General features: G+C 44.4%; 1 protein-coding gene across 3 annotated transcripts in view; it reads left to right on the forward strand.

The window, feature by feature from the left end:
• The window catches only part of SLC13A3 (solute carrier family 13 member 3), an 83,650-nt gene that overhangs the window by 29,655 nt on the left and 33,343 nt on the right, over window positions 1-20,652 (forward strand). For all 3 annotated transcript variants that reach the window (XM_027558372.1, XM_027558371.1, XM_027558370.1), the window contains exons 3-4: window positions 1,895-2,058; window positions 19,776-19,842. In XM_027558372.1, coding sequence (XP_027414173.1) covers window positions 1,895-2,058; window positions 19,776-19,842 — 231 coding nt within the window. The remainder of the gene's footprint in view (window positions 1-1,894; window positions 2,059-19,775; window positions 19,843-20,652) is intronic.

Raw genomic sequence — 20,652 nt, forward strand, 5'->3', positions numbered from 1 at the left:
TCCAGGGGATCTTCCCAACCCAGGGATTGAACCCAGGTCTCCTGCGTTGCAGGCAGATTGTTTACCAGCTGAGTCACGAGGGAAGCCCGAGAGTACTGGAGTAGGTAGCCTATCCCTTCTCCAGTGGATCTTCCCGACCCAGGAATCGAACCAGGGTCTCCTGCATTGCAGGCAGACTCTTTACCAACTAACCTATGAGGGAATATTAGATGTTAGTAAAGTAGAGTTTCATTTACTCCCATCAATTCCATCCTGAATTATATCCATGGACCCTCTGTCTATGAATCTCTGCTTTAAAGAATTCTAAGCTGGGGAGTAACATGACTGGATTGGCATTTTTTTAAAATTCCTCTTGGCTGCCATGTGGGGAGCAAACGAGGATGAGAAGCTGGATGCCACCCAGGTGACTTCCTTCTGGAGGAGGTTGTATTTGACACTAAAGAAAGGATGAGGCTACTATCAAACACGTTTTAAAGTTTGTTGCTGTTCAGTCACTAAGTTCTGCCGAACTCTTTGCGACCCCATGGACTGCTGCATGCCAGGCTCTCCTGTCCTTTACTATCTCCTACATTTTGCTCAAACTCATGTTCATTGAATTGATGATGCCATCCAACCATCTCAAGCTCCATCGTCTCCTTCTCCTCCTGCCCTCAATCTTTCCCAGCATCAGGGTATTTTCCAATGAGTTGGTTCCTCATATCAGGTGGCCAAAGTTTTGGAGCTTCAGTTACAGTCCTTTCAATGAATATTCAGGGTTTTAAAGTTATAACAATGAAAACAGTATGATACTAGTTCAGAAACAGGTTTTTAAAACAAATAATAAATAATCTGGAAGAAATCTAGATCTGTGGGGAAGGGAAGGATTCAATAAATGGTAGATGTTGGTATAATTAATTCATTAAAAAAAAACCTTCTTAGATCTGACTCTGCTTTATCAGTTCAGTTTAGTCACTCAGTCATGTCCGACTCTTTGTGACCCCATGAACCGCAGCACGCCAGGCCTCCCTGTCCATCACCAGCCCCCAGAGTTTACCCAAACTCATGTCCATTGAGTCGGTGATGCCATCCATCTCTTCACATCAGGTGGCCAAAGTATTGGAGTTTCAGCTTCAACATCAGTCCTTCCAATGAACACCCAGGACTGATCTCCTTTAGGATGGATTGGTTGGATCTTCTTGCAGTCCAAGGGACTCCCAAGAGTCTTCTCCAACACCACAGTTTAAAAGCATCAATTCTTTGGCGCTCATCTTTCATTATAGTCCAACTCTCATATCCATACATAACTACTGGAAAAACCATAGCCTTGACTAGATGGACCTTTGTTGACAAAGTAATGTCTCTGCTTTTTAATATGCAGTCTATACATCTAAATAAATTTAGGGTGGATTAAGAGTTCAATGTAAAGGAAAAAAACCCACTAAATTTAGATTCCTATTGGTGGGAAGGACCAAGTGATGGCAGGCAGTCTGGGCATCAGGGCATGTTTGGGGGCTGATGAGAAATTCAGCAGAGCCTGAGAAGCGTGCCTGGGAAGAAGGGATGAGGGAGAGGAGGCTGGAAAGACTGTTTAGGGTAAAATAGTGGAAAATCTTGGTGTCAAGGCATCTTTTTTTCTGCAATGGGAGCCATTAAGGATTTGGGGGCAAAGGAGAGAAAATTTAGGGTTGGTGCCCCTCCGGAACTATTTTACCCTGGGTACCTGAGGTCAGTTCACTTACATACAGCTAGTCAATTTCCTTTAGAGCTAGAATAAGCATGGTGAGTGGATTTGGTTTCCATTGGTCACTGGCTCGTCCTTGCTGGGCCCTGACTTTCCATCTGTAGACAAGTGGGATGCAAACTGGGACCAGGGGCCCCAGTTCTAGATCTACCCCCTAACTCCCTGTGTCCCCAGGCTCATCCTGGGGATGATGGCGACCACCTCATTTCTGTCCATGTGGCTGAGCAACACTGCCTCTACCGCCATGATGCTGCCCATCGCCAATGCCATCTTGAAGAGTCTCTTCGGCCACAGGGAGTCTCATAAGGACCTCAGCTGGGAGAGTGAAGAGACTGCGGGTGAGTCTGTGGGAAGGGACTGGGAGCAACTCCACCAGGGTGGGAGAGTGGGAGTGGGGATGATCAAGCGGTGCCGGGGAAGGCAGAGGGGATGCACTTATTGAGCACCTACTATGTGCCAAGTTCAATAATGAGAGTAACTGAGGATTAGCTAAATCAAACCACGGTACCTTTTTAGCATTTACTATGTACTAAGCAATGAGTTAAACACTTTACGTACATTACCTCCTTGGCCTCTCAAAACAGCCTTATGAAGTAGGTACTATGTAAATTAAAACAACAATGAAATGTACTTCAGTGAGATTGGCAAAAATAAGAAGGCTGGAGAGTGCCCAATGTTGGCAGGAATGGGGGCCACTGCAACTCTCTTTGCTGCTACAGAGTGTGAACGATTGCCCTTTCTTAAGGGCATTCTGCAAATATTTAATCAAATTAAGGGTTCATATACCCTGGAATGCAGAAATTTAGCCCTGAATGCAAGTACCAAAAGTCCAGAAGGAGACCCATGTCATGTGACCGTCTTTAGCACAGCAGCCCCTGTGGTATGCTGGGTCAGGGCCAGGGTTCAGATATGGCCACCACTGCCAGTAATGGAGGAGGTAGATTGTGGAGGGCACCCTCACTGAGCACCAAACTGCTTTCTGGAGGAAAGATTCAGAGAGACATAAAGTTATATAAGGCTTAGCCATTGGCTCAACAGTCAAGAATACGCTTGCAATGCAGGAGCCACAGTGAATGTGGGTTTGATCTCTGGGTCGAGAAGATCCCCTGGAAGAGGGCATGGCAGTACTCTTGCCTAGAGAATCCCATGGACAGAGGAGCCTGGTGGGCTACAGTCCATAGAGTCACAAAGAGTCTGACACAACAGAAGCAACTTAGCGTTCATGCATATTTATATAAATCTCGTAAAACCTAGTTGTTATTGGGAAAGCCAGAATGAGTTATTTTGGTTTGGCCCAAAAGTTCACGGGGCTTTCTGTAACACCTTATGAAAGTGAAAGTCGCTCAGTCATGTCCGACTGTTTGTGACCCCATGACTATACAGTCCATGGAATTCTCCATGCCAGTATACTGGAGTGGGTAGCCTTTCCCTTCTCCAGGGGATCTTTCCAACCCAGGGATCGAACCCATGTCTCCCACATTGCAGGCGGATTCTTTACCAGCTGAGCCACAGCAAAACTCAAGGATACTGGAGTGGGTAGCCTATCCCTTCTCTAGGGTATCTTCCCAACACAGGAATTGAATCGGGGTCTCCTGCATTGCAGGCAGATTCTTTACCAACTGAACTATCAGGGAAGCCTGTAACACCTCCTGGAAAAACCCAAACAAATGTTTGGGCCGACCCAAGAGAACACAATACCTCTATGTAAATTAAAAATACTTACAACACAAACAAAGGAAAAGCAACACATTCGATGCATCAGACGGGTTGCTCTGAAAAGGATGGAATTGGGAAATGGAGATAAAAGGGACCAAATTAATAAATAAAAAGAGTGGCCTCGTGCAATACAGAATGAGAACCTACTGTGAGCTGAGGAATTAGATTCAGTTAAATCTCAGAAATTGTGTTCTAAAGGCGACAAAACACAAGTGGCTGCTGTATCTTGAAATGACTAAATGAGGGCTCAGAGAGGAGAACTGACTTCCCCGAGTCACACAGCATGCAAATGGCAGAGCCCAGCTTTGCACCCAGGCAGCCTGGCTACAGAGCCCACTCCCTTCCCCGTGGAATCAGCAGCATCAGTGAGAACTCTTTTGGCTGCAGATAAGAGGATGTCTGTCTGCAAGTGACTTAAAGAACAAAGGGTTATCTTCCTTGTCAGAGAAGGGCAGTGCCAGGTCATTTCACAGGCACAGGGATGTCAAGACTGTTCACTGGCTTCTCTGTGATTCCCTTGGTCTTCCCTTCCTAATTTCAAAATGGCTGCCATATCCTGTCTGCTTTAAAACGTCTTTCTTTTTGTTTACACAGTTCAGTTCAGTTGCTCAGTCATGTCCAGCTCTTTGTGACCCCATGAACTGCAGCATGCCAGGCCTCCCTGTCCATCACCAAGTCCCGGAGTTCACCCAAACCCATGTCCATCGAGTCGGTGATGCCATCCAACCATCTCATCCTCTGTCGTCCCCTTCTCCTCCTGCCCTCAATCCCTCCCAGCATCAGGGTCTTTTCAAATGAGTCAGCTCTTTGCATCAGGTGGCCAAAGTATTGGAGTTTCAGCTTCAACATCAGTCCACCAATGAACACCCGGGACTGATCTCCTTTAGAATGGACTGGTTGGATCTCCTTGCAGTCCAAAGGACTCTCAAGAGTCTTCAACACCACAGTTCAAAAGCATCAATTCTTCGGCCCTCAGCTTTCTTTATAGTCCAACTCTCACATCCATACATGACTACTGAAAAAACCATAGCCTTGACTAGATGGACCTTTGTTGACAAAGTAATGTCTCTGCTTTTTCATATGCTGTCTACTAGGTTGGTCATAACTTTGCTTCCAAGGAGTAAGCATCTTTTAATTTCATGGCTACAATCACTATCTGCAGTGATTTTGGAGCCCAGAAAAATAAAGTCAGCCAGTGTTTTCACTGTTTCCCCATCTATCAGGAGATGACAAGAGTGAACATCGACACTCCAGGAATCAGCGAACTAAGATGGACTGGAATGGGTGAATTTAACTCAGATTTAACTCAGATGTTTACACAGATGTGTTTCAAAAGGAGGTTTTTAAATTGGTATATAAGGGGGCAGAGATTGCAATCTTAATTCTTCCTGTGCAGTTTTAATAATAGAACCCCTACCTTGGCACATGACTGTGCAGAGAAAAGGCTGAATGTCTCAGCTTCCTTCGCAACTAGATATGGTCATGTGATCACGATTAGCCAATGGGGTATGATTAGGAATGGTGTGTGCAGCTTCTGGTCCTTCCCTGCCTGCTTCCTACTCGGTCTGGCTGAGATGTGAATAGGATGCTGCGGATGAGAGATGCTACCTGGGACCCAAAGATGGAGGTGTGTGTTGAGAGCTGAGATGGTAGGTCTGCCCCAGTACCTTTCGATCATTTACCCCAACAAACACAACAAGCCTTATCTATGAAACCACGAGCATTGTGTGTGCTATTTTTTCGAATATACGTGAAAATAATTACCTGTTAAACGTCTAAACTCTGATTCATGTACCATCTAAGTTGGCTTCCCAGGAGGCTCAGTGGTAAAGAATCTGCCTGCCAAGGCAGAAGCCACAGGAGACATAGATTCAGTCCCTGGAGGGCATGGCAACCCACACCAATATTCTTGCCTGGAAAATTCCAGGAGACTGGGGGCTACAGTCCCTGTGGTTGCAGAGTTGGACAGGACTGAGCGACTGAGCACACAAGCACACACCATCTAAGTTAATCTCATTTACTGTGATACGGGTATTTCTCCATCATGCACTCAAGGGTCTTGCTTATTTTATTTTCATGACAGCCCTGAAAGCTAGAAATAGTTATAAGTCCTTTACAGGTGAGGTTCAGAGAGGTGACATGCTATGTCCAGAATCAATCACATTGTTGATAAAGTAGCAACGCCATGATCTATACAAGGTCAAAGTCTTCCATGTGGGCAGGAAGAGCTGTTCTATAGCAGGGGTCAGCAAACTCTTTCTGTAAATGACAAGACAGTAACATATTTAACCCTTTGCTGGCCATTCTGTCACAACCACTCAACTCTGCCCTTGCACGGAGAAACCATCCATAGATGATATGTAAATGAGTGGGTGTGGCTGTGAGCCAATGAAATTTTGCTTGTAGGTGCTGAAATTAAAAACTTGTATAATTTTTACATCACAAAATATTATTCTTCTACCGATTTTTTTTCCATTCACTTAAAACCATAGCTGGCAGGCAGCAGGCAGGATTCAGCCTGTGGACCATAGTATGCAGATCTCGAGTATTCCCTAGCAGACGCCTAGTATTGGCTCAGACAGTAAAGAATCTGCCTGCAATGCAGGAAACCAGGTTTGATCCCTGGGTTGGGAAGATCCTCTGGAGAAGGGCATGGCTACCCTCTCCAGTATTATTGCCCAGAGAATCCCATGGACAGAGGAGCTTGACAGGTTACAGTCCGTGGGGTCATAAAGAGTCAGACACAACTGAGCAACTAACACCTTCACTCTTCAGTATTGGCTTTGTCAGTTTCCAAACTGTTTCCCCTGAGTCTTGGGGCTCCAAGACACTGCCTCATAGTCACTGTGGGGTGGCAGCAAGTCGTTAACTCTGCTCCTTCTCTCATTGCAACCCAGCTGCTCCCTCTTTATCATACTTTATACCCTGAGCTTCCAAGTAACTGTCTCTGATGTTTGTTGAGCACTTACTTTGTGCTAAGTCGGTCTCATCTTAGGACCTTACCTCTGACTAACATGGAAATAGTATTGACCTCATTTAGAGGAATAGAAAAGGAGGGAGAAACTGAAGAAGTGGTTGATTGTAGTCCCCAAGGTCACGTAGTTTCAAAACAGCAGCTCTGGTATTTTGAATCCAGTCTGGCCGACTTTACAGCCTGTGCTCTTCTGTTGATCTACCTCCCACAGAAGTTTCCCCCCCACCAAGAGTTTAGTGGCAAAGCGGGGGGAAAAGTGTGAAAGCTGATTATGTGAAAGAAGAAGTAAAACCTGAGACTCAGGAAGGGGAAGGGGCTTGCCCAAGGTCACACACAGCGTCAGTACATAAGTGAGATCCAGAGTCTCTCCCCTTGCTCTGCAGGATGTCAGGAGGCAGGAGACCCTGTTGGGGCGGGCGGCGGGGGCAGACATCTGCTTTCATAGGCGGTGGGATCAGAGAGCAGGGATTGGTTAATGATCAGCCCTCAGACCTAAACCAGGTAATTCCAGGGCAAAGAGAGTTGCCTTTCATCCAGTTTCTGTGTTCTGTCCCGGTGGCAGGAGGTGAGGGCAGGGGGTAGACAGAGTGGAGACTCTGGTCGGGGCCCGGACAGGGGCGGGGAGGCTCCTGGAGGCTCGAGGTCCCTGAGGGGAGCCCAGAGCAACAACAGTGAGGGTGATGTGAGCTGCCATTGTCTAAGGACGCCCTGTGCCTGTGCTAAATTTTTCAGACCCATTCCCTCATTTAATCTTCATAACCGTACTATGAAGAAGATCATCCCCATTTTAAAGATGAAGAGACTGAGGGTCAGAGAGGCAAAATGATTTGCCCAAAGCAACATGGTGTGTTAGTTGCTGAGTTTTGTCTGAATCTGGAATCTGTGCTTACAGGCACGTGCCAGGACAAGATAGAGCCTGGGGCAGGGCAGGGCTCGCTGGACAAGACCCTGGGGGTCCTCAGTCTTGGAGGGCAGCCCTGCTGCTTCTCTGCAGTTCTGTTACACACTTGGCTCCTTGCACTGCCTGGGGGACCAGGGCTGCATGGGTGGTGGCTTCTCCAGCATCCTTCTACAACGCATGCTCTGATTAGATCCTGCACTTCATCCCTGAAGGGGTGGTCCATTTCAGAGGGTGAAACTGGTGCACAAAATGGTGAAGTATTTGCCCAGAGCCCCTCAGCCAGTAAGGGGACCACCAGGCTTTTGAACCTAAACTCTACAACGCTTTCCCCTCATTTTTTCTGCCCAAAGAAGGCTGGCTTGGGACCTCCCTGGGAGTTCAGTAGCTAAGACCATGCTCCCAATGCAGTTTGATCCTGGATTTGCTCCTTGGTCAGGGAACTAGAGCCCACATGCTGCAATTAAAGATCCCTCTAGCCACAACTAAGACCCAGCACAGCCAAATAAATTAACCAAAAAGAAAGAAAAACAGGCTGGCTTGCCCCTCATGTCTTTCCTTTAGGAATGCCGAAGATGCCACCATTCCCAAAGCAGTCTTGTCGGCTCAGCTAAGCACTGCCCTCTCCTTCCCTTTTCATTCATGAGGCTGGGAGAGGGGCCTCTTCCCGAGGCTCTTTTCTCATCTATTAAATGAGGACAAAATCTCCCATCTTGTGTATATCATTGTGAAGCGTACAGGAGAAATGAGATCCTGGCACACAGATGTGGGTAATACGTGGCAGTTACACAGATGCCCAGTGTTCTTGCCTGGAGAATCCCAGGGACAGGGGAGCCTGGTGGGCTGCCGTCTATGGGGTCACACAGAGTCGGACACGACTGAAGCAACTTAGAGCATACAGTTGCCATTATATAAAAACCAGTATAAGGGTTCCAAGAATCAGAAAGAGTGGGTAATAAGACCCTACATCTCGATTCATATTGAAGTTTCCCATGACTCCTAATTGAGAAGGATTTATTTGTTGATTACCCATCTCCATGGACTCCAACTTCCAAGGGAGCTTATGTCCATCCTTTTCCTTGCTGTGAACTATAGTATTGTTCATCTAGAACACTGTTTGGCATGTAGTAGGTGATCAATAAATGTGTGGAATCTATCAATTAATAAACAACCCAGTTACTGAATTGCTCTAAGCCTCAGTTTCCTAATATATAAAATGGAGAGATAAGTCCTTACTGCCCGAGTGGTTGTGAATGTTAAATAAAGGAACAAGTATACACCTGCCTAACCTGGGGTCTTTGTTCTCCCTGGGGTGCTCTTTTCCAAATTCGACACAAGAACTCTTTTCTAAGGGCCTTCCATGTGCCAAACTTCAAGAACATTTCAGTCATGCTGGGGAGCTTACATTATAGTTAGCTGTTCTAGGTTTGAGCCAGGTAGGTGCCTTTGGAGATGGGGCGAGACTCAGGGGTGGCAAATCAGCAGTCCTGGGAACAGGCCCAACTCTGCCATTAAAAACTCTGCCCCCAAAATTCAACTGGGTCATTATGATGACCCAATGGGTCATCTCAATCCCAACTATGCCCTATCTGTCCAGGCCTGTTTCCCCAGGTGTAAAGAGGAAGGTAATAACCCTGCTCAGCTCTCCTAGGTTGTTCCCAGACTGCTGTAAGATTACAAATGTGAACGTTCAGCTCCCCCTGCCTGATACCAGCTCCGGGATTGTTATTATTTGAATAAGACCTTACATAAGCACCAAGCTCCTAACCAGCCAGTGATTTCTGGACCCAGGGAAGTTACAATCTTTGGAGACTTTGGCCTGTTTTCATGTGGTCACGTGGGTCACCGTGGTCACAGGAAGCAAAGGGATGAGGGGCTGAGTAGCACCTTGGTTTTCCAATGTTTTTTTCTACTTCATCTTCACTGACTTTATCATCATCGTTATTCAGTTCACTTCAGTCATTCAATTGTGTCCGACTCTTTTTGACCCCATGAACCTCAGCACGCCAGGCCTCCCTGTCCATCACCAACTCCCGGAGTCCACCCAAACCCATGTCCATTGAGTTGGGGATGCCATCCAGCCATCTCATCCTCTGTCGTCCCCTTCTCCTCCTGCCCTCAATTTTTCCCAGCATCAGGGTCTTTTCAAATGAGTCAGCTCTTTGCATCAGGTGGCCAAAGTATTGGAGTTTCAGCTTCAACACCAGTCCTTCCAATGAACACCCAGGACTGATCTCCTTTAGGATGGACTGGATCTCCTTGCAGTCCAAGGGACTCTCAAGAGTCTTCTCCAACACCACAGTTCAAAAGCATCAATTCTTCAGTGCTCAGCTTTCTTCACAGTCCAACTCTCACATCCATACATGACCACTGGAAAAACCATAGTCTTGACAAGATGGACCTTTGTTGACAAAGTAATGTCTCTGCTTTTTAATATGCTGTCTAGGTTGGTCATAACTTTCCTTCCAAGGAGTGTCTTTTAATTTCATGGCTGTAATCACCATCTGCGGTGATTTTGGAGCCCCCCAAAATAAAGTCAGCCACTGTTTCCACTGTTTCCCCATCTATTTCCCATGAAGTGATGGGACCAGGTACCATGATCTTAGTTTTCTGAATGTTGAGCTTTAAGCCAACTTTTTTACTCTCCTCCTTTACTTTCATCAAAAGGCTCTTAGTTCTTCTTCACTTTCTGCCATAAGTGTCATCTGCATATCTGAGGTTATTGATATTTCTCCCGGCAATCTTGATTCCAGCTTGTGCTTCCTCCAGCCCAGCGTTTCTCATGATGTACTCTGCATATAAGTTAAATAAGCAGGGTGACAATATACAGCCTTGACGTACTCCTTTTCCTATTTGGAACCAATCTGTTGTTCCATGTCCAGTTTTAACTGTTGCTTCCTGACCTCCATACAGGTTTCTCAAGAGGCAGGTCAGGTGGTCTGTTATTCCCATCTGTTTCAGAATTTTCCACAGTTTATTGTGATCCACACAGTCAAAGGCTGTGTTAAAGGCATCATTATTAGAGGGAAATAATACTTGGTATCAAACTGTTTCACATTACTAATGGAATGGAACTAATTGCTACCAATAACTACTGTTTACAGTCGTGTGTGTGTGTGAATATCCTCCTCTGCTTTGTCCGTGGGCTTCCCTGGTGGCACAGGTGGTAAAGAATCTGCCCACAATGCAGGAGACCCAGTTTCGATCCCTGGGTCGGGAAGATCCTCTGGAGGAGGGAATGGCAACCTGCTCCAGTGTTCTTGCCTGGAGAATCCCATGGACAGAGGAGCCTGGTGGGCTACAGTCCATGGTGTTGCAAAGAGTCGACTTTGCACGACTGAAGCGACTTAGCATGCATGCATGCCTTGTTTGCAGCCCTAGGATTTTATATCCAGCTCTCCAGATCTGATGCTGGCAGCGACCAGGTTCCAGGGATGAGAAAGGGGCCAGGTGGGGACTGTGGCAAACTGGTCAGCACACACAACCCCCCACCCCGTAGGGTCATGGACAGCCACTGGAGACATCAGTTCCACATCTCTAACTTCAGGGACGCTTTCTCAATCCTGGCTGCACAACAGAACCACCTGTAGAGCTTTCGAAAAATACTGAGGCCTCAGAGCCTCTAAACCAGAACCTCCGGAGTGGGACCTGGGCTTTCTCAGGACATTCTAATGTTCATCCTGGGCTGAGAAGGGCGGGCTGTGGTTATACCTGAGATGCTGGTGAGCTTTGCAAGTATCTGATGCTGTGGGACAGCCTTTCCTGACCAAGTAAGAAGAGTACAGAGTGAGTGAGAGCTGGGTGGCAGCTGGGAGTCTCTGGGTCAGAGTTCTCCCTGTCTGGTCAGCCCCCAGGGAGTGACTCTGCATCACCCCCCCACCCCAGCATCAGTGTCCTATGAACAACCCTTCACTTCCTGCTTTAGTGCCCTGGCCTCCAGCCTCAGGCATTGCATTTGAATGCGAGCTCCCACCACGGGAGCCCTGAGGCCCTTGTCCCCATGGCCCAGGGGGAGATGATCTGAATTTAGCCTTCAGACCCCAGCCTTAGGCACAGTAAAAACAACAGTCAGCCATGGTGGAACCCTGCTCCCTTGTGGTACCAGCAGGAAAAGAATAGCCCAGAGTGGAGAAGGGAAGAGACTTCCCCAAGCCCCTGGGGTGAGACAGGGAAAGGGCCAGAGCTGGAGCCTAGACCCTTCCTCCTTTGTCCAAAGTGGCCAAAGTGCATTTGTAGTTAAACAGGGTGAGTTTGTTATCACTGCTGCAGCGAGGAAAAACACACACCATGGGCAATGACAAAGAACTCAGGGATATTAGAAAGAACCTCTCACTATTTGGACTTTGGTTGGGGCATTTGGGGTGGGGGTGGGGACCTAAGGAAGCAGGGTTTGCTTTAGGTTGGGTGCTGTCAGAAACTGGCGGTCCGGTGGCTAAGAATCCACCTTGCAATACTGGAGATATGGGTTCGATCCCTGGTCAGGAACTAAGATCCCCCAAGCTGCAGGGCAACTAAGCCCATGCACTGCAAGGATGACCCAGCTCAGCCAAAAATAAAGTGAATAGAAAAAAAAAAAACCTGGGGACAATTCTGTGATTAGGTAAGAAGTAGCCATTTCTTTAGCAAGAGAAGGGGATGCTTGGTATTTTGTGGGTGGCAAGTGGCTTTGCGCTTAAACAAGGTCACAGTGTCCTCACTCTAGCTCACTTTATCAGTCTCAGAGTGACTGGAGTCAGTGATGTGTAAGAGTATCCTGGTCCAACAAGACAATGATGTGTCGTAGCTGGATCAGACCCGTTCCAGACTCCAGGGGCCATTTTCTTGTACTTTCTTAATAGTAACCCACATTTCCTGAATCCTCACTAGTGCTCAGATTCCTGTTAATTTTTTAAACTCAGGGGCTGGCAAACTTGGGTGCACCAAATCTAGCCTGCCATCTGTTTTTCATCTAGCCTGTGAGCTAAGCATAGCTCTTATGTTTTTAAATAGTTGTATAAATCAAGCAGAAGATTTTATGACATGTGAAGATTATATGAAATCTTCAGTGTCCAAAAATAAAGGTTTAGTCACACTTACTCATTTCTGTATCATCTAGGGCTGCTTTCATGATACCATGGCAGATTTGAGTAGTTACAACAGACATCATATGGCCTCCAAAGCCGAAAATATTTACTGTCTGGCCTTCTGCAGAAGAAGTTTGCCGGTCCTTGCTTTAAATGGAAATATTCTGTCTATAGCAAATAAATCAACTCTTTAATTCTCTTGATAACCCCAGGGGAATTATTACTTCCATTTTATGGATTAAAGAAATTCAAGGAGATTAAGGGATTTATCTAAACCAGTTTCTTAACTTTGGCACCATTTGACATCTTAGATGGGAAAATTCTTTCTTGTGGGGGCTGACTCATGTGCTACAAGGTGTTTAGCAGCATCCCTGACCTCTGACCATTAGGTACCAGTAACACCCCCAGTACCTTAATCTCAGTTGCTACAACCAAAAATTTCTCCAGACATTGTCCAATGTCCCTTGGAGGCAGAATCCACCCTAGCTGAGAACCACACTGATCTAAGGTCACAAAGCAACAGATGGAGACTTGACCCCTGAACCCATGTGTTCAGTTATTAATCACACTTCCAATGCCCAGGGATGGATTCTTTTGCTCTTGGTGATGGTTTCAGCTGCAGGAAATTTTAATCTCTTCAGTTTTCTCCTGTGGGGAGGCTGACCTGTCAAGCAAGGGATTCTTTAGAAACGAAATCATATCCTTTTCTGACTCTCCTCTGCTCAAACTCTCCCCTGGCTCCACTCCCAGCTGGCTCAGAGGAGAAGCTAAAATTCTTATGGTGAGCCCCAAGACCTCTGTGTGATCCAGACCACTTTCTGCTACCCCAGCCCCTGCCCCGTCTCCCACCTCCTCCTAGTCTCCCTCTCCATCAGGCCCCTCCAGCCCCACTGGTCTTCCGTCTGCTTCCCAACATACCAGACACACTCTCACCTCAGGGCCTTTGCACTTGCTGTTCCTGTTGCCCCAGTCCCTCTTCCCACAGCTCTTCAAATGATTGACTCCTTTTAATCCTGGAGGTCTCAGCTCAAATGCCATCAGCTCATATGTCTCCTCTGTTGACCTGATCACGAGTCTACCTGCTCCTCCTCCCCACTCTGCAGTCACTTTCCATCGCTTCGTCCAGTTTTACTTCTTCCACCACTTTCATCACAACCTGAATGTTTTGGTCTTCTTGGAGATTTTCAGAGCTGCCATGGCCTGTATTGGAATTTCTTCCTCCCAGGGGTTTTTTGGTTTCATCTTTATTTTGAACGCCGGAGGCTCCCTTGGGGCAGATCTTCCGAAGAGGGAGCCAGGTGAGTTCTTTAGATCCATCTGGAGAAATACAAGCATACCCCTTTCCCTGTAAGATTAATTTCCCAGATTCCATTGTTTAGTTAGCCCATCTTGATACCAAATGAGCAGAGGAAGAGAAGTTTCCTTCAATTCCTCAAGATGTTTTTCTGCTCTTGTCAAGATATCTCCTTGTGGTAAGTTTAAAAAATTTAAAACAAATAAAGCTGTATTAACAATAGTTATAGGATTAAAGAATATCTTGCATGGGAATCTAGTAAAGTCTGCTCTGGATAGGAAAGATAGAATTGTTCCTGTGTATTCCCCCTTTTTAATTTTTTTATTTGTAGTTTCAGTGTGTGATGTGCTCATTCAACTATGTCTTATGCTTGTGGATTAAAAAGAATGCCTGTAATATGTTTGATAGAAAAAGATTGTAAAAATTGTTTGAATTGCTTAGAGATATAAGCAGGGCCATTGTCTGTTTTTATGCAACTAGGTGTTCCCATTACTGCAAAGCAAGCTAACAGGTGGGTTATAACGTGTTGTGTAGCTTCACCTAAAAGAGGTGTGGCCCATATAAAAGAAGAATTTGTATCAATATAGACATGTAAAAAAGAAGATGGAGAAAGCTCAGGGCAATGAGTCACATCCATTTGCCATATTTCTTTGGGTTGTAATCCTCGAGGATTGATACCTTGTGAAATGGGTCGAAGATGTAGGAGTCTACAAGTAGAGCAATTACTAATGATTTCTTTAGCATGGCGGTATAGAATTTTCCAAATCTGGTATAAGGAGCCAGCATTATTATGTAATAGAGCATGTTGTTCTTTAGGAGTAGCAAAAAAAACGAGCTTATCAGTTTGTTCATTACCATAAGTCATTGGACCGGGAAGGCCGGAATGTGCTCGAATATGAGTAATATATAATAATGGATTGTAATTCAAGAAAAAGTTGTTGAATAATAGATTGATTAGAATTTATAGTAGAATTTTCTATATTTTTTAATACAAAAACTGAATATGAGGAGTCAGAAACTATATTAATAGGGTAAGGATGTAGGTGAATAACCTGAATAAGAGCATATAATTCATTTTGTTGAGCAGAATGAAATTTAGTATAAAAGACTTTATATTTTTTGAGAAACCAAAATGAGGCTTTAGAGTTTTTACTCCCATCTATATAGAAAACATCAGCTTGACGTATAGGTTGTGATGTAACAATGTGAGAGATAATAAATTCAGTATTTTTGAAGAAATTTCAAAGTTTATTAGAAGGATAATGAAATGAAATTTTTCCAAAATAGTCTAAGAAGGCTATTTGAAAATTGGTAGAAGTTTGTAATGCATTTTCAAATTGAGTTTCATTAATAGATAATACAATTTTATGGGGATTGGAGCCAATCAAAGTCTTAGTTCTATTTCTCCCATTGATAATTATTAGAGCGATTAAATCAAGATAGGGCGTAAGTGACTTTGTCCCTCTAAAATGTGTATAGATCCATTCTACCGGGTGTTCTTGTTGGGCAAGAAGTCTGGTGGGAGAATGGAGAGAAGGGAGTATAAACAACTCTCTAATATGAGTAAGAAATTGTTTTTGTAATTTATTTTGTACTAAATTCATGAGTTTACTAAAATACACGAGTTCCTCTCGTGTATCTTGTGAAAGTGAATGAGGGCTATTTAAATCAAGGTCTCCTTTCAAAGTATTAAATAAATTAGTCAGTTGATAATTTGCAATGCCCAAAGAGGGTCTAATCCAGTTTATATCACCTAAAAGTTTTTGAAAATCATTCAAGGTTGATAATTTATCCATACGAATTTGTGTTAGTTGGGGAGTGACATTTTGTCTATTAACAATAGATCCTAAGTAATGGTAAGGTGTAGAGGTTTGAATTTTTTCAGGGGCAATAATTAATCCAGAGTCTTTTAAGCATCGTTGAGCTATATTAAACATACGTTGAGTCTCTAAAACAGATGGGGCCAAAAACAGTATATCGTCCATATAATGAATAACAAGAAAGTCAGGAAATTGTTTTCTCACAGGTTCAAGGGCTTTGGCTACATAATATTGACACATGGTGGGAGAATTCATCATTTCTTGAGTCAATACAGTCCATTGATATCATTTATGAAGCCTGATATGATTAGGAAAAGGAAGAGAGAAGGCAAATCTTTCTCAGTCTAGAGGATGTAAAGATATAGTAAAAAAGCAATCCTGTAAATCTATAATAATAATATGCCAGTTTTGAGGAATAGTGGTAGGTGATGGAATTCCTGGTTGTAATGCACCCATAGGTTTCATAGATGCATTAGCTTTTCTAAGGTCTGTTGCTGCTGCTGCTGCTGCTAAGTCACTTCAGTCGTGTCCGACTCTGTGCAACCCCATAGGTGGCAGCCAACCAGGCTCCCCCGTCCCTGGGATTCTCCAGGCAAGAACACTGGAGTGGGGTGCCATTTCCTTGTCCAATGCATGAAAGTGAAAAGTGAAAGTGAAGTCGCTCAGTCATGTCCGACTCTTCGTGACCCCATGGACTGCAGCCCACCAGGCTCCTCCATCCATGGGATTTTCCAGGCAAGAGTACTGGAGTGGGGTGCCATTGCCTTCTCTGTCTAAGATCTGTTAAGAGATGCCATTTGTTAGATTTCTTTTTTATTACAAAAAGGGGATAATTCCAAGGAGAACAAGATTCCTCAATATGTTTCAATTTCAATTGTATATAGATAAAGTTCCTTAGCAGTCTCTAGTTTCTCTTTTGTAAGGGGCCACTGCTCTGTCCAAACAGGCTCGTCACTTTCCAAGTTATTTTAATAATTGCATCGTTTGTTAAGTGAGCAGTGGCCCATAGGAAAAACATAGAATACATATTTGAGCTTGTCATTGCATAAGTAAATAATCTTCCTATTAAATTAAGGGGTGCATCTATAACATAAGATCATAATGCTGTGGGCTGGCCTTCTGGTCCCTCACATGGATATATTTGGACACTTTGATAAACCTCTTGTACTTTGGTTTGAGAAACTCCTGCAATCTGGCAAGAAATTCTCTGGATAGGCCACGATTTGGGCCATAAATGTTTGGAGATAATAGTAATATCAGATCCAGTATCAAGAAGACCAGAAAATTTTTTGCCATTAATTTTGATATTTATATTTGGTTAGGTATATTCAGATATAATTGATGTCTATAAGGATTGTTTTTGATCTGTACTGCCGAATCCATCTGTCCACATACCATCAGAGGAGTTAATAGAAATGTAAGGTAAAAGAAGTAATTGAGCAATTTTATCTCCCTTTTTAAATTGCCATAATATCTGAGATAACATAATTTGAATTTCTCCCTTATAATCTGAATCAATTACTCCAGGGTGAACAGTAAATCTTTAGAAGTCAGACTAGATTGGCCAAGTAAAAGACTGAAGGTTTGTGGGGGTAGGGGTCCAAAAGTCTGGCAGGTATTCTAAAAGGGACTGCTTGAGGAAAAAGGAGAAAATCGTTTAGGTATATCACTGGCAGCACTGCCGGATGTTGAGGGTTTGAGGGAAAAGATGAAGTTTGCCCCTGGTTTTTGTGGATGGGGACCTGGGGAGTCCCCAGCTTGGAGTTTCCTGAAATAGGCTTTCCTTCAACATCATATTTAGACCGACATTCCCTGACCCAATGTGTTTTATCTCCACATGCAAAACATCTTTCATCCCCCTTTTTAAAAGCAGCAGCAATTGTTTCAACTAGCATTTGCATTTTTTGAGTTTCTGATCCTAAATTGCGACAAGCCTTCAATAGTCGATAATAGCCCCAGTCTCATGGATTGGAGCGATAGCTCTTTGACATTTCTGATTTGCATTCTCATAAGCAAGCAGTTTTCCTAGTTGCCTTTTGGCTTCTTCTCCAATAACACTATGGGAAATAGAAACTTCCAATCTAGCTAAAAAATCATCATAGGCTTCATTAGGTCCTTGAAATACTTTTGTGTAGCTGCCTTTAGGTTCCCCCTGAAGAGTAATTCGATCCCAACTTCAAGGGCAACTTACTTCAGTTGCTCATGTAATAAGGGAGGGCATTGTATTTGGGCTTTCACTGCATCAAACTGCCCTGTACCGGTTAACATTTCAAAAGTAATTTGATTTTGGGGAGCGCCAGCTCGAGCATTAGAATTGGCATGGTCTCGGGCTACATCCTGAAACCACATTGTCCATTGAAGATATTCTCCTGGCTTAAGAAGAGCCTTTATCAAAAGTCACCAATCATAAGGAACAAAATTTCCAATAGAACATGCCATAGAGTTTAAAAGTTCCTTAGTAAAGGGAGAATGAGGGCCATACATAGTTACAGCTTTTTTCATTTGTTGCATGTGAGAAAAATCAATGTTTTTGTATTGAGGTATAATTTGCCCTTGAGCATTAGGATTTTTGAAAACAGGAAATGTGGAAAAGTCATCAGCCTCAGAGATTCGAGATTGTAAAGCCAGCAATCCAGAAAGCCGTCATCGTGAAGGAGAATGAGTAGATAGTGTTTTCTCATAAATATGAGTATAAGCTAAAGGTGTATCATTGTCATCAAGGAAAGTATTGTCAGCCTCAGAAGAGTCATTATCAGAGTCATCTTGTCCTTGAGTTGAGAGGACTTTTGGTTTGGTGCCCGTTGCAAGAGAAGGAGGAGCACTTGGGGCAACCAGAGCAGTGCTGGTGGGAAAATTCTGAAATATTTTATGTTGTTCTAATTGGGCCTTTTGTAAAGTTTCATCATCTAATTCATATTCATGTAACAAGTGTTCTGCCTGTTGTCGATTATCAGGGGGGCTAGAATTTCCTTGAAATGGCAAAATTACAGCTTTAATGAGGGCCCATAAGGGCCAGAAATCCATTGGAATATTTTTTCCCCATCTTGTGGCTGATTCAACATTCTCTTTAACCTGATTCCAAATCTCTAAATCAAAAGTACCTTCATCAGGGAACCAGGGGTTATGTTCAATTACCGTTTGGAGACAAGCCTCTATTCACTGACATGAAACCGCGAGTCCTTGAACTTTAAATAAATGATGAAGCAAAGTAGAAAAGTGGTGGGGCTTTCCAGCCGTTTGTCCCATTACCCTGCACTTACCGACCCCAGTAGGTCCAGAGTCACTCCGTGAGCTTGCCAAGGGTGTACTCCAGGTCCCTGTTCAGGCGCCACTTGTTTCGGTCTTGACAGATGAGAACCTGGGGAAAGGAATCAACGAAAAGAAGACGAAGAAAAGAAGGACGCGGGGGACCCAAGTCTCTAGTGGAACAAGGGTTCTTTAATCATGGCAGCATGTGCATATGTATTGTTATACACGGAAGCTTTAGGCAGGAAAATAAAGTTGAGCAAAAACACCGAAAGCAAAAGCATAACAACAGTAACTAAGGGAATAACAATCGTCACAGGGCCAGAAGACAACCCATGTATTGGAAATAGGAACATGACTAAGTAGTTCTATAGAAAAGTAAAAGGTTACTGAAAGGAATCCACGTACATGTTCCATCTCATGACCTCAGTCCTGAGAACTGAGTGCAGCTCTGCTGGTTCCTGTTTTCCAGGAACTGATAAGGAACAAAAGGCGCTTGAGAAACAGAAAACATATAGGATTCCTTAACATTAAACGTTCTCTGACACCCGAAGTTTTATTTCTTGATTATTGTCAGTCATTGTCTCTAGAATAGTGCTTTCATGGGAGCAAGGACATTGTCCTATATTATTCAGTGTGTACCCCAAGCTGATGGTCAATAGTACACAGTAGGTGCTCAATAAATGCATTTTGAATGAGTGGTAGATTGGAGTCACCCATCCCATTGCTGATCCATTAACACTCATAGCTGGTCTTTCCCAAACATCCCCTTGACAATAACAGTTGAGGTTAGCCTAGGCTTGAGTTATGGCTTGTCCAGCTGCCTTGCAGCTAACTTCCTGCCCCCAGGCCTGAAGCCCTCTCCTAATAGGAACAGGTTGGGTAGAAGGATGGAATTTTGAGTGTTTTTTTTTTTTTTTTTTTAATCCAATGACTAGTATAGGCTGGGACCTGAGGAAGTACTCTTGATTGACTGCACAAGAAGGGGACGCTTCTGTCCCACCTGCTACATCCCACTAAAGACCTCGTGCTCTTTCCTCCTAGCTGCTGTGCGGAAAAACGGCCTGCACACTGTGCCCACGGAGATGCAATTCATTGCCGGCACAGAAGAGTGAGTTCTCCTGGTGATATTCATAGAGGAGCCCGTGCTTGATCCAAGGAGAGGATGAACAAGAATTCCATGCTGCAGGCAATCCCCACCCCCCATTCTTCTCCCGATGACCCAATGCCCAAATTTCCACTACTTCTCCCTGAGCTCCAGCCTCCTTGAAAAAAGAATATGTGGGATGGGCAGGGGAGTACAGTAAACCCCTAAAGGTCTGCTGAGGTGAAGGGTCTGGAAGGAGGGGCCAGAAGAGCAGGAGGCGCAAACCACATGACCGTCAAGGAGGAGAGGGTGTACCGGGCCAAGCTAAAGCTTTGTCTGCAGACAAAAGATCCCCAGACAGTAGCAGCCCTTCACACCTGTGTGACTCAGGACGCACCTGGACATTGATGGCACAGCTAGTCTTTGGTGTCTTTTGTATGCAGCAGCAAGGATATAAGACCTGGGTGCTTGGGGTCAAGCAGACTTGACTTTGAACCCTGGCTTTGCCACTTACCGGCTCTGTTGATTTGCACACATCACTCCCCCTCTCTGAAACTCAGTTTCACCTACCAACTGGACATGATGTCAAAACCCACCTGGGTTCTTTTTGAGGGTTGTTTTTGAGATTAAATGAGATCATGTAGATAAAGCCAGTTGTTAGGCCTTCCATGCACAGATGGTAATGCTTGTTATTAATGGTATCATTATCTCAATTTCATGATGATGAAGCAAACAGCAGGGAGTAAAGTGACTTGCTCAAGGCATCATTGCTGGGCATCAGTCAGGTCTGTTTCTTTCATTCAGCAAATTTATAGAGAACTTACTATGAGCCAG

This window comes from Bos indicus x Bos taurus, chromosome 13, assembly GCF_003369695.1.
Source record: "Bos indicus x Bos taurus breed Angus x Brahman F1 hybrid chromosome 13, Bos_hybrid_MaternalHap_v2.0, whole genome shotgun sequence".
NCBI classification, from domain to species: domain Eukaryota; kingdom Metazoa; phylum Chordata; class Mammalia; order Artiodactyla; family Bovidae; genus Bos; species Bos indicus x Bos taurus.